The 14,653-nt window shown below is 43.1% G+C and overlaps 1 protein-coding gene across 3 annotated transcripts in view; it reads left to right on the plus strand.

Annotated features, from left to right (window-relative positions):
• The window catches only part of BORCS5 (BLOC-1 related complex subunit 5), a 97,553-nt gene that overhangs the window by 21,613 nt on the left and 61,287 nt on the right, over positions 1 to 14,653 (plus strand). For 2 of the 3 annotated variants that reach the window (XM_068658621.1, XM_068658632.1), the window contains exon 3: positions 1,599 to 1,742. In XM_068658621.1, the coding sequence (XP_068514722.1) occupies positions 1,631 to 1,742 (112 nt within the window). In that variant the 5' untranslated portion in view covers positions 1,599 to 1,630. Of the gene's footprint in view, positions 1 to 745; positions 988 to 1,598; positions 1,743 to 14,653 lie in introns of those variants that run through there. The other variant, XM_068658602.1, reaches the window with a different exon arrangement.

Genomic DNA, 14,653 nt, shown 5'->3' on the forward strand with positions numbered 1-14,653 from the left:
GCACAGCCTGCAGCTGCAAGAACTGGTGCAGGACTGAGGTTTTCACCTACAGCCTCCGTCTTAGTAACAGCTGTGAGGTGCAGTTCCTGCAAGATAGGAGGATTGTTTTTGTGTTAAATTAAATCTTGGTGGGAATAAGTAAAAGCAGCCAGAAGAGAGAATGCTGAACTGAGTTCAGGACAGAGCTTTCACAGATGCTGGCTGTCATACATGAGCGGAGAATGGGCTTGTTCAGGAGTTAGCACATCCCGGCACTTTTTATGTTTATTGGCAAATCTGTCAGATACAATCATGTGGCCGATTTGATTGTCAGATATGAACGCAATGAGTGTGAAGTACATTTTCTTCTCCTTTCTACTTTTCTGCTTAACCTGAATCACCCATGACCTTTCAGTCTGGGCTGTTTTTATCTCATTCCTGCTCATGATAAACACGGTTAGTGCCGGCTGCTTCCTGTGTGTTACTGTCTAGCGAGTTACCATGGACAAACACGCTTTATTTTCAAAAGGCGGTGCTGTTTCCCGCAAAAACACACACACACAGCCATAGGAGAGCAGTGCGACCCCGCGGAGCGTGCATTTTTACCGGCCCCACTGGGGTACAGACCGTAACGCTGGGGGGTTTGGCGGGTTTACTTCCCACTACACGACCAGGGAAATGAATCCCCTCAATTAAAGGAGACCCCGGGGGGGCGTCGGGCAACCCGTCTCCCGGCCCTGCCGGTGCCTTTAAGCGGAGCTCCGCCTGACTGGGGCGTCGGGCGGGGCCTGCCCTGACTCGGGCGCAGGCGGCAGGAAGCCCGGGCGGTAGCGACGGCCCCCGCACTGCAGGGCGGAGGGGTGGAGGAGGCCGAGCGCGGCTCGGCTCGCCTCGGCTCGCCTTGGTTTGCCACGGCTCGGCTGGGCTCGTCGTCAGCGCGGTTGTGCGCCATGGGAGCGGAGCAGAGCGCGGAGGCCGAGGGCCGCCCGGGCGAGCCCGGCGCATCAGGTCGGTGGCCAAGGGGAGCCGGGGGCCCTGCCACCGTGACCCCGGGGCGAGAGGCGAAGCGGCTGCTGGGGGCGGCAGCCCCGGGTGCCCTCCTCGCTCGCTGCGGTGCCTGGCGGCCCCGTGGCGAAGGCAGAGGGGTGTCGGCGGTGTGGGGGGAGGCCCGGGGGTGAAAGCAGGACGCGTGTGGCGTGGAAACGGGGCTCCCAAATGTCTCCGAGGTGAAGCTGTTGGACTGAAGCGTTCCCCAAAATATAAGGACGTGAAAGAGCCTTACTGCGGTGGAGTGCCGACAGATGAAAAGTTTCTGGCAGCTTTTGCCTTCAGTTTTCATTGATGAAATGAAATCACCTTGGGTTGTCGCTGGAGCAAGAAGTCAACACGTCCTTAACCAGCACCGTTACCTTGTTCTGAAAAACCTTGTTGAACGTGACATGTTACTGGGGAGAGGGGGAGGAGGGAGGGTTGTCAGTTATCTCAGGGATGTGTTTATTCTGTATAAAGCATGCTTGCTCTCTGTTGAACATGTTAGTGTGCTTTTAGGGTTAAATTCTGATGAAATCTGCGTATTAATTTGTTTGTGCATTCCTTCCCCCACCCTCCAATCCTTCTAGCATCTCCATCCCCAGCCAAGCAACGAGCAAAAATGGATGACATTGTGGTGGTGGCCCCAGGAACACAATCCTCCCGGAACGTGAGCAACGATCCAGATGTCATAAAACTGCAGGAAATTCCAACTTTCCAGCCCCTTTTAAAAGGTAAGTGATTTTCCTCCATTTTTGAAGGCCCTTTTTTTTGTGCCAAGTAGAGTAAGTGCTCTGCAGCATACTGAGCTTCCTACTGAAATTCACATTTCTGTGTTTTTTGCACCCCTGCCCTTTTTCTCAAACCTTGCCTTCTTTTGGTGTTTCATAATCTTCTATATGGAGTGCGAACTGGTTTAGAAGTGTGCTAATAATGTTCTCTGATGTAGAGCCATCTACTGTGGAGGCAAAACAGCTCTAAGCTTCACAGTTTTCCCAGTGCTACTGGTTTGCAAGGCTGTTGATGAGAGATGCTATGTTGCATTCTGATGTACTGTGGACTACAGTCTCCAGTTTTGCTCTTGCTCTGAAAAACATCTCCATGTTACTATCTTGGAGTAAAGCTACGTGTGTACAGATTTAGTTGCTTGAAGTCAAGATTTATTCTTGGGGTTTCCAGTCTAGATCAGATCTCGTTCTTGCTTTGGAAGAGGGGAATAAAAGGTGAGGCTCATGTGGGGAGTGTCCTTAAGCTCTATGTTGATGACATCAGTGGACCCTTTAAATTCCCCTTGGTCTGTCTCCTTTCCTCACAGCTTTTTTTTTTTTCTTCCCCTGCACCAATTCTTTGTCCCCCCTGTTTGATTCAAAGGGAAGTGAAGATCTAAATCACAGCTGTCAAGCCTACAGTTTACTAGAAACCATTCATGTGCTTTGTGGCCTAGCTCTGTGTAACTCTTCTCTGTCTAACCCTTTTCCTGGAGGCTGTGCATAGCATCTTCCTTGTTACCTGAAGTTCCTTGGGAAGGAAGATGTCTGGAGCAGCCTGCATGAATTGAGCCTGCTCCTGGCCTCCTCCTCCTCCTGGAACAGTGTGGGTCATCAAACTTGTGTCTGCTGCATTGTGTATTCACACTCAGTGAACCAATATTTATTTATTTATTTATTTATTTAAGTTTGAGTCTTACTGTGAATTATGTATGTTGGCTGTATTGCTTGCTCATTCATGCCTTGTAGGCCTGCTGTTATAGTGAGGAGCTGCTGGCATGTTTAGCCTTTCCTGCTGCTGGAAGGAGTGAAGTGTTCTTGTACAAACAAGAGTTTAGGCACCACTGGTCCGAGTGCTACTAATTCACACATGGCAGCTGGGAAGGTGTGGCAGCTGCTTTGTCCTTCAGGCTTTGCTAGAGATGATGTAACATCGCTTTTTAGACAAACTCTTTATTATTATTTATTTTAATTATTTCAACTTGAAACAGGACTAGTACTTGTGGGTACTACGGTAGCCCAGCGGGCCAAGTATTTGGTGTTGGGTACTGCTGGATGGGGATCTAGATCTGTGTGGCACTAGCAGTACCATTTCCAGTGGAGGAGGTTAAAAGACGGGGAGACCACTGAATAGGAGAAAAGCAACCCTGAATATTTCTAGGACTGGTACTGCTCTTCCTGTTGACCAAGGAAAATGTGTGTTGCTTGTATATGTATTTTTTGATTCTGCAGATGGTGATGTCTTAGGAATCTGTATCTGATTTACTCCTGACACTTTCACTACTGTTTTAGAATTGACTGTAAGGTGTTTTTTTTTTGAGGCTTGCAGTGTGGGTGTCAGCAGCAGATAGTTTCATTACTTTTGGTGAGAACACACTTTGCATGCATCCCACGTCATACAAAAGGCAGAACTGAAATCTCATCACTGGCAGTTTGAAATGTGAATGCTGTAACCCAGATTCACAAAGGTAATAAATAAGCTTTAATCTGAGACTCCAAACTTACAAGATGTGTTAGGATCTGGCACTGAGATTATTGTGTGTTTGTGAGTGTTTGATGACAGTGTCAGTTCTACCCAGCCTTGAGCTGTGGTGGGCTGAACCTGGCTTGTATGAGAGCTATGGAATTCCTTGGAAGCAGGGCTGCGATGTGACCACTTCCAGGGGCAGCATTCCTGGGTGGGTGGTTGAGGAGCCAGAGGGCACTGCCTCAGATCACCAGTCCAGGCCCTTTAACTCCTAAATATGCATACGTTACGTTACTTGATGGGCAGCTGTCTAGGTTACTGAGATGCTTTTGCTGATCTTACTGTGGACCTGAAGGGGTGTGTGTGTATGACAGGAAACTTTTCTATTTCAGAAAATAGAAAAGCAGTTAATAGAAAAAAAAAAAGCAGTTAATAGAAAAGCAGAAAAGACATTAGCAGGCTTGGTCTGCTGATGTCTTTCCCCGTGTCTCTTGAGATATGGTGACATCTGGTGACTGCTGACGAGTATTGCATGTTAGATTGAGTTGGCCCATGTGAACAGTTTTTCAGCCTCAAATACACTATTCCTTGAATAACAGGACTGAGATGCTTGTGTTTGGTACAGAAAGCGGTGTAGCCTGAGCCAAGTCTTGAGAGGCCACAGTCCTGCTTGAGAACCTGTTCTGTTCGGGATTGGTCTCATCTCTGTTTTTCACATACAACATTATGGTCTTGGAATGGATAAAGATGGGAGTAAGAGATCTTCTAGGAGTAAATCCTGAAACTTGTGTCTTATGAGCGTCTAGCTTGGAGAGCTCAAAACGTGAACTTGTAGCCATTGTATGCTTCACTATTCTTTTTGGTTTTTCCTTGGCTAGGCAAAGCCAAAGGGCTTTATTTTAAAGTCTCAAAAGAAGCCTAATCGTTAAATTAATGGGTAGGGGAAGCACATGATCACAAAGAGAATGAATGTTCTCAAAAGACAAAGCACTGAAAAGCTGAAGTACATGTCTCTCCTAGCTGTCTTGAGTTGATTTTGCTGTGACCAGTGACACTGGAGGTCTCTGCAATTGTACGCCCTCACTTGTAAGAAACTGTCAGTGTCATGTCCATTACGTCTTTCATACGAGGTTTTCCTTGGCTTCATTGGAAAAATCTGAACCTTAGAGTTACAGCTATGGTGGATGCCTGTTATTTTGCCATTGTATTGACAAAAGTCAAATCCCAATCCTACCTGAAGTGAGAGGAAAAGGTACTCTTAGGGAGTTACGCCTAGGAATTGCGTGCCTGACTGTTTTTCTACAGTAACTGTTACAGATCTGGGTACAGAGTAGTTGGCTGTGCAAAAAGTCTTCTGGTAGAAATACTAGCAAAGAACTTCACTGTTTGACAATTGATTAATTTTTATTTATTTACTTTAAGTGAGGAGCAAGTATAAAATCTCCCGAGTGAAAAAGAGGAAGCCTCCAACCAGAATTCTCCTTTGTGTCAAGCATTCCTTTCAGTGACTACTTCATAAGCGGTACAGAACAAAATGTGATCTGCTGTTTCTTTCCTTTACGCTGCTTCCTGGGGATATTTGCATAAAAAATGAACTTCTCTCTGTTCAGCGTCCCTGATTCTCAGTCTGTTTATAGCATAGAGCCATAACCAGCTGTGTATAAAATAAGTCATCTTCTTTGAGTTGCAGGGGAAAGTGGATCTCTTGCATGTGGAATAATACTGTGTTTTTTAACTATGCAAATTTTCTTGGTGAAATAAGACACTTGCCCTAAGGACTTAAGCACTGTTACAAAACTTCCCAAAAGCTTCTGAGAAGGGTGTTTAGGTTTTAACTTTGTGCCACAGAAAAAAAATGCTTACTGCATTCTTTCAAAGGGCACCAGTTTCTCTCTCTAGCTTCAGGAAAGATTGAGACCTTTCTGGTAGCAGTGCAGTGTTAGGTTAAACAAAATAGATGGGTGTATATAAAGGATGTATTGATGCATGTTAGCAATATAGAAGAAACTTTTCAAGAGATAGTCATCCAAATGCAGATGTAATCCCTATTTTGTACTGAGGTCAGCAAGTTTGTACTAGGTCAGCAAGACCTAGTGCAAACATAACATGCAGGGAGCTTGATAGTAGGAATAAAAACTTTGCTGCATCTCCACCGTGTTGTCCAGGATTTTGCGATTGGTTTGCTCTCCAACCTAATTTAATGGTTCTTCTTATCACCTTGGTTGCATTGTGAGCATTTGAGACTTGCTGATCGACAAAAGCTGCCAAAAAGGCAGTGACTTCCTGCTTCTGCTGGCCAAGGCAAGTCAGATGTTAATTTCAAAGTACATATGCATTTTGTCACTTCCAAATACTCTTAGACATCAGGCCAGTTAATGTTACTGTGATATGTATGTCTATTAAGAGATTTGCAGAATCTAGCTTTTTTGTCTTTTTGAAAAGGGAATGTTGTAGCAAGTTATTTCTGTGCTTTATTGAGAGAGGTTTTTGGTAAATCTGAAAGCCAAAGTCTTCCAGTAGCCCATGGATTCTACAGAAAAAGGCCACTTTAAAGTTGTATTTTGTTTGGTTTAGTGCAAAGCTACAAGGTCAAGTAGTAAACAGGTATGGGAAGGGAGGTTATTCTTGTTTTGGACACTAGTTCTTCACATTGTGCAAAAATGACTTCCATTGTCTTCTTTTATTTGAGATATACTGCACAGTAGTTCAATGAGCATCCAGGCTGACAAGGGGAATTTTCTCCTTGTTGCTTTTGCTTCTGGACATACAGGCATAGAGTTGGTGTGTAAGTGGCAGAGATGAAGACGAAGGAGGTGCCCAGACGGCAGCCTGTCTGTATCAAGACTGGTAACTTCCTTACCTCTTGATAGTATTGGTAATGACGTTGGAAAAAAAATATTTTAAATGTTGCCTATTTCCTCTGTATCTAGTAATGGTATCATACAGAGTCCTCTACAAAGTAGGTGGTGAAATGGTTATTACTAGTAAAGATGTGATTAATCTGCTCTTGGAATGTGCCTGGGTTGTCTACCCAAAACAATGATCCCTGAACTCATCTCTTTGCTGTAACTTTGGATCTAGCTGGAAACTAGCTCTGTATATGGGGCCTTCTATCTTAACTGGGTGTGTGGTTATGCTTCCTTTTCTTGTGTCAGTGTTTTGGGTTTCTCTGAGGTGACAGACTATTTCCTGATGATGATGATTGCATTCTATTAGGGAAATGTGTTCCAACATTTAGGAAGTTAAATTCATGGCCAGATAGTAACTTAGTTGACTTAAAATGAAAACTGGAATCTGTTCTGTGCGCCTGGCAAACACCCTCAAGGCTCCTCCTCAGCTTGTCTATTTGTCTAAACAGCCTGACAGCAAATGCCTTTTTGATGTGTTGGGTTTGAAGTCCTGCACTGCAGTCCATCACGGCTGCTCTCTGGGTGGCAGTGCAGGGAGGACTGCGGTGGTTGCCTAGGTGGGTGTTCTCATATAGCTCTGTTCACGCACTGGTAACTAAAACAACACCCTCAGCAATTCCAAATAAACTTCTGGCAACAAGTTGTCCGTAAACACTGGCAGTTCTTTTGTCTTGCCATTTTCCTTGCTCTTTTCTCCTTGTCTGGAGGAAGCTGTTACCAATGTCCTGGCAGCTTCTCTTGGAAGCACAAGTGGTACTGAGTGGTTCAGGATACCATACATGCCACAGGTTTGCTGAGTACTGGCTTGTGGATGTTTAGAGGTACTTCAGCAACCCTGTTTTGTGTTCTGAGTTACCTATGAGGGAAATCTTACCTAAATTTAAAAAATAATAATCATTATTTTTATGCTAGATATTTAATTCTTTAGGCTGTTGCTGATTCCTGCTTAGCCTGCTGCACAAGAATGTGATGATCCCGTGCTTTTTGTTTTGTTTTCTCTAGCAGTCTTAGGCTTGTTGAATGCAAGTTCCCCTGGGAGCAGGAATCAGTTCTGTGTGTTAAGCAACATGCTGGTATGTAACTGGAGACTGTTCCTTATAACAAATTTAGGTCTGGGTTCTGTGCTGAGATTGCTAAATACATTTGCCATAATATAATGTGTGTAGTAGGGTGATGGTTGGACAGTCTTCAAGATGATCTTGGAGGTGTTTGCCAACCTTAATGATTCTCTGTCTTATGTTGAAGGAACTCCTGATCGCCAACAGCAAGAGAAAGGAAGTTAGCAAGGGGAGCTGAGACTCTTGTTTTGGACTCACCTGCATTCCCAGGCACACTGCATGAATGAGAGGTGTCTTCTGTGTAGCCCTGCTGCAAGTTACTAGTGGTGTGCTGCATTCCTTTGTTTGCCAGACATACGTGGTATATGGAGTGTGCAGCCATATGAAGGTTTTAATGGGCCACTCATTAACATCTCCTAGGCTGATGTGGCTGGATTCCTGTCTTATAAACACCACTGCTGTTTCTGTAAGAACAGCAAAGTATGGAAAAAGGTTGCAAAGGGTTGTAGTATTTCTGCCCTTAATATTTTTAGGGACACATTTTGTAAAGATGTATCAGGCATGAATTAGAACTAAAAGAATAGCTTATGGCTAACCCACTGAGGTCTTTTCTTACCACGCTGCCTCTTATCCATATCCATATCCTCCTTCATTTATCAAGGTATTTCACAAAGCAAAAGCTGAGGCCTTTACTCTTCAGAGTCTAGAGTATAGTTTACCTGACAGTAGTGTTAGGAGATCCAAAGTTATGTAGCAGAGAGTCTTGCAAGATACGTCTAGCATGAGGAATGTACTTTTGTCTGAAGATGGTTTGAAGCAAAAGCTGGGCAGTGGTGTGTTTACTGCAGCTGGTGCACATCTTCAGCAGAAAAGTGTGGGGAGATGCTAAGGAATCTCTTGAGAGAGAAAAGAGGTGAAATCCATACTGATCTTCTATTATCCTCAATCATGGGAAATCTAAGCTTGTGTTTAGGCAGCTGAAAGGACTGTTTATCCCTATATATTTTTTTTCTAATGAAAATATCAATGCATTTGTATTCTCTGGAACAGCATGTAGAGGAAGGATGTTGATACTCTGAGCCTTGTGGAACTTAGAGCAATGTATTTTATCACATCTCACTCCTCAGTAATTTCTGCTGACTGGTTTACATCCTTTTTATTATTTTTTTTTTCTTACCACACTGTATGCTATTTCTTCCACATATTGTCTAGGGAATTTAGCTAATAGCATATAACAAGGAAATTTTATTCTTATAAATCTAGGCATTGTGATACTTCAGTCCTTTTTTTTGAATTCTGCCCCTATGGCTTACAAGGAAGATCTGCTTATTACAGCACTCAACAGCATTGCTAAGTGTTCAAAGTTCTAACAGGATTTGCAATACAGGTGGACTCCATGCTTAGTACTTGTAACAAGCTCTGTGAAAATGAGCACACTGGGCAGAAAGAAACACCAAGAGTGGTGATGTGAGTGCTCTCCAGCCTGTTTTATTCTTTAAGGCTTGTGGACCGGTGAGTATTCCCCTGTATTTTGGGGAGCCATCTCTCTCCATTTTGCTTTCATGACTTGTAACTAACTTGCAAAAGCAGAACCTAAGAGATGCCCCCATTTTAAGGAAAGGAGCTTTCCTTTCAAGAGGTAGTTGCAAGTTTCTGTATGTTTCTCAGAGGTTTAACTATTTGGAGACCTGGATTAATTACTTTTTGTGTGAGTATTTGAGACTGTGGTTAGGTAGTGTTCAAATTATATGTTCAACATCAGTTGGAAGGGTGTAAAGGACTGCGGATACTCAGTTATGTGCCTTCCCCTTGTCCTTCCCACCCTCTCCCTTCTCACGCTATTCCACTCTGTATAGTATAACTTAGGTTTTGGCAGATGAAAAAGAATAAGCATGTGCATGTCTGCTTAGACTGTTAGCCTGGCATTCTTTTTCCTAGGTGAGTACCTTCAAGCTCCAGGAGCTGTGGCTCCTGACTGAACCTCATAGCTCCTCAGACATGGAAGGTTCCTCCTCGCCACCTTGCTGGATGTGAATAAACTTTGTTTGTCATTACAAGTCATCCGCAGGTTCTCCTTCCTTTACTTTCACAGAGCTTCTGTGACAGAGTTCTCCAGCTGGCCAGGATGGCTCTTGGGGTGCAGCCACCCTTTGGATACCTCAAAAGATGTGCTGAGGAAAAATACCACGTGGTAAGGAGTTGTTAATGTCCTGGTTTATAAATGTGTCATGCACTGTCGTGAGGAATACCTGTGTTGACCAGCTTACCTTGAAATCACTGTTAAGTGATTAAGGTGCAATGCAAAAGAAACTCTTTATTTATGACAACCAAAATACAAAGTGTAATTAAAGTGTTCACAGAATGCGTAGGTAATCTCCCAATCTTTCTAGGACGTGTATGCTGGGAGAGCATATACATTACACTTTATTTTGGAGACCTCAAAGGACTCTAGGCATCTAAATTTGGATAAATTTTTTCCCTCTATTCAGCATTATCATCTTGCTCATAAGTTAAGACTTGCTCATAAGACTTGCTAGAGTATGTGACTGAAGGACCTGTGAACTTTCTCCTTCTGCCTTCCCTGTTTGGTGTCTGTGGATGTATTTCCTCTGACATGTCTACCCCAACAAACTGCATGTTTTGTATCAGTGAAAATTGCCTGCAAAGAAACATTGCTCTTAAAATGTCCGAGTAGGACTGGATGGATATACACGTATATGTGGAACGATGAATCTCCAAGTCTGTTCCTATAGAGATACAGTAACAGCATTAATCAGTGGATCAAAGTCTCAAAAGTAATTCACCCTTCTGTTGGATGATTGGGATCAAAGGAAAAGAAGGAGCAAAAGAAAGCATTCTCCTAGTGCTGTTGGTTTGGTTCTCTCCTCTTTAGTGGTCCAATGTGATGCTTACTGCTCCTTTCACTTTTATTCTTTCAGCTGTTAGTATCTCGAAGTACATTGTATTCACTGGATAGGGACAGCTGTGGTAAACATCAAATGCTTGGATGTAGAGAAAACAGAAGATTGTATCTGGAATGTGTCAGTCACACAGGGACCAAAGTAAGTTGTTGATCAGAGACTTTATCTACTGGGTGGCATCCCTGCCCGTGGCAAGGGGATTGGAACTACATGATCTTTAAGTCTCTTCCAACCCGAGCCGTTCTGTGACTGAAGGGATCATGAAGTGGTCACTGAGTTCCTGGGGGGATCTCTGACACAGATAGTAAATGGCAAAAAAGGGACCATGTACTATGCTAATGAGAAATGTAGGCATGTTCTGATATAGATGATATACTGATATACTTTGTAGCTAAGTCCAGGACAGTTGTGCCATTAGGAATCAGTAAAACTGTCAATGCAAAGCAGGAAGCAAAAGTGTGAAATGCTTCTGGAAGATTCCTGCATCCCATAAACTCTCATCTCCTACCGCTTTAAAAAAAGAAAAGGGGGTGGGGGGGAAGGGGAGCAAAGAAAAAAAAAAAAGGCAGCCAAACAATACTACCTCGAAGTGTTTTGGCCCAGAATCTGTGTTCTAGAGCTGTGCAGCTGGACAGACTTACAGCACAGGTCAGTGAGCTGTGTGCTGCCTGGTGGGTGTGTGACTGATGGACAGAAAACATCTGCCAAGCAAGCGACACTGTTTAGTCCTTGTTCACTCACACTGCTGGTCTGTAGTTGTGTGCAGACAGTATTTAAGCTATATATAGTATGTATACACTATACATACCAGATGCACAAACTGTATATGTGCAGTTTGCTTTTAACTTGTGCTTGGCCCGCTTTTGAAGTTCTACTGCCTGCTCACTGGCTGTTTTTTGAATGCTTCCTATCTTGCGGCTAGACCAGCAATGGTGTTGCAATGGATTGCTTTGGAAAATCAGTTTATTTTTTTTTTCCTTCTAAGTGTTGGTAAACAATTTCTGCCTCATAGGAGTTTATCTGTTTCTCCACAATCAGGAGATTTGTTTTTTTTGTCCAATCAGTTTATTAAGAAAAGTTATAATTAACCAATGGGCACAGTGTAAATCATTACACCTTAAGTCACTAATTCTTGATGATATAATTTTATTTGTTATGCATGTTGATTAAGTTAAACTTGATCAAGGTAAAGGATGAGTGCATACTTCTATGTCTACTGTTTGTCTGTAGTTAACCACATTTTCTATAACATCACATGGATCCAACCACATTCAAATGGTGTGCTCTTGTCTTTATTTCCCTATGTCTCTATTTCCCCTTTATTTCCTTCACTGTTAGTAGAATAAAAAGCAGATTCCCCAAAGTCATATGCAGATAATACCCCTCCTCCTAATTAAGGGTTTGACTTACTAAAATTATGTAAAGATAAAAAGGTCATTAAGGTAGAAGTATGGGCGGAAAAAAAGTCTACTCAGGCCCTAAATCTTGTTAGCAAAGCACTACAGCAGGAGCTTAGTGTAACCATGTTCCCTCTGTACAATTATGTAAGATGAGATCAGCAAGCAAGTAATAAAGTACAGGTCAGCAAGCTCATTGTTACAAAACCTTGAAGTTTAGAATCAAATTTGATCTGCCTCTATTCCTTTCTTAGGGAAGCCTAACAGAAAGGAAAATAGGAGGAGTTTCATGGTTCATTTGGTTTGAACAGTGAGGCCTGCAATGCTGCAATTCCATAATATTCCCTCTATTTTCTGTGCAAGCCTTCTCATGGTATACGTGGCTAAGTTGTCAGCACTGTTGCACATGCAAACCAGCAGATGCACCGTTGCAGATTACATATTGAATTCTGAGATCCAGATAAAATTCTGAAATGCAGATAATCTGCCAGAGGTGCTGCTTTTTAATTTGCAATACTTTAAAAAAAAAAAAAAAAAAAAAGACTAGCGGTGATGTTGAGTAGAAAGTGGAATTACTGACTGTTGTAGTTGCAGATGACCTTGGAAGCCTTTATTATCCTATGGTAGTTGTCAGAGAAGAGGCATTAGTTGAAGACGGGCAGTTCACACTAAATCAGTAGCTTAATGTAGTAATGCAGCAGTTTCAGGGTGAAACTGACTTTGCTGAAGTCAGTGGCAAAGCTCCTGTGGGTTTCAGCAGAGTGGAGATTTTTGTGTTTGTGTGAAACACCCAAACTGTGTGTGTTTCTGTATAGTTTCAAGTTCATATGGCAGGGTGCTAAGGTAGATGTTTGAAGTTTAACACTAATAAGCATGTTTTGGAGACAGGGAGGGATGTTGTGCAATAAGTTTTTGTTAGATGTGATGCCCTCTCAACCTCTTCCCACGCATCTCATTCTGACCCTTAGGCTAGCTCAACATTGCACTTGGCTATTCAGAAGATGGGGACATCCTTGGGGTTTTGTGCTTGCTTGTTGGTTTATGCACTCTGCGTTAATGAACTGTAAGCTAGAAAGCATTTGTGACTCAGGAGAAGGGACTAGAGATGAGGATTCCCACTACCTTCTTCACTCTCACACACCCTTTATTTACCCATGTACCTCCTTCTGTCTTGGCCACTTTCTTGGCCCTGTGTATGGCCAAGGGCTTCCAAGCAGCCTTTGGCATGAAAGGTGCTACTGAGAAGCTTCTCAGCTCTGGTAAAACTGTTCATCCCTGGCATGCCCTGTAGCAGAGTTTTAGTGCCTGGGGAGGGTTGTTTTTTTGGGTTTTTTTTGGTGGAAACTCTATCACTGTGCAGTGTTAAGACATTTGAGAAGTTTGGGGCATTGTACTGGAGTGACATAAGTGCCTGTTGTGTACTGATGTCTTAGATGCTTGGGGATTTTTTTGTTCAAACTTTTCTTCTTGTGTGTGCAAGTAGGTGAGTTCCCTGGATACTCTTACCTTTGTGGCAGAAGTCCACCTCTCTCATATTCCAGAATGTTTACTGATGGTAATTCTAGCATGTGGTTTCAGGAGAGACATGAGATACGACCCGGTTGGCTTTGATGTGCAAGTTAAGTATAAAATGTCATGCCTGCCTGATTGACTGCTGTATTAGACATCTACCTTAAGATGGCTTGTGACCCTATATCAATATATTTTTTCACTTAATAAAGAGTTGAAGGGCAGAAGTAAGTGCACATGCTCTTAATCAGTACTTCTGATGTTAAGAGCAAGCAGTGAAAACACTAGGCTGCTGTTTGAATGCATCTGTGGTTTGTTGCGTTTTTTTATGTATCTGGCTGATATAGAAAGAGGCAAGAATTAGACAAGTCTCATCTAACTCTTCAAGAGTATCTTGTATTGCAGTTGCATTTCTGCAAACAAAAGATTCAGATTATCTGACTGCAGGCTACAGTTCTCTAGTGGATATAGTGGGAATATCATTTGGAAGTCACTTCTGTAACTTGCTCCGGAGGGCAGAGTGCAGGTCAGTGTTACAGTGGAAGACCTGAGAAGCTCAGCTAGTAAAACTGGACAATTTTCACTGCATTCATCAGTCTGGCAAAGAGGTACTGCACCCAACTGGAAGGTGAAGTAAAATGGTAGTGTGATAGTGGGTGTAGTACCTAATGCCTTTGACTCTGCCAGCTGAGCACCTGCTGGTGAGACAGTGTCGCAGGCTGCTAATCTCTGCTGGTGCTGTGTAAGAAACAAACCTGTGTGTTTTCCTTGCCTCAGAAGTAATGAGGCTCAGCAGGAATCATTAATCTCGATGCTACACTCTTATTTCTCTGTTTTTCTAATTCACTCTTCTCTCTCTGTATCCTTTGAGAATTGAGAATTGCAATCTAGGCAACTGCCACCAGGTGCCACTGTAATACAGAAGTATCAGTAGATGTCTTTGAAAACGGCTGGAAGCGTTGAAACAGTGCCTTGAAAACTGCGTTCGCTTTAAGCCCTTCATTAACATTTGTCTTCTTGCTACCTTCACTATGGCCAGTGACCTAGGTTTTGGTACCAGCTGGAGCTGCGAGCTGAGCCACGAGTAACAGACAACTACAGACTAAAACAATGTTGGTTCTGGAAAGAGAAATGCTGCAGAGGTCCAGTTCTTCATCTGAAAGCCTTTCAGAAATCTTTTTGATCTTCAAAAGTAGAAGTCTTGTGTGACACCTATTTTCAGTTGTTGGTACTGGTTGTTTTCAAAGTGTGTACGGTGAGAAAGTGTAAGTAGAAATCAGTAATTCACAGCGGAGCACTTCGGGTTCAGCTCCTGTTCCTGGCTGTTGATCCTAGCCTAGATGCACCATCTGCAACGTGGAGTTTCCTAGTATTTTCTCAGCAAGACTCTTCTGGTC

This window comes from Anas acuta, chromosome 1, assembly GCF_963932015.1.
Source record: "Anas acuta chromosome 1, bAnaAcu1.1, whole genome shotgun sequence".
In the NCBI taxonomy this organism is placed as follows: domain Eukaryota; kingdom Metazoa; phylum Chordata; class Aves; order Anseriformes; family Anatidae; genus Anas; species Anas acuta.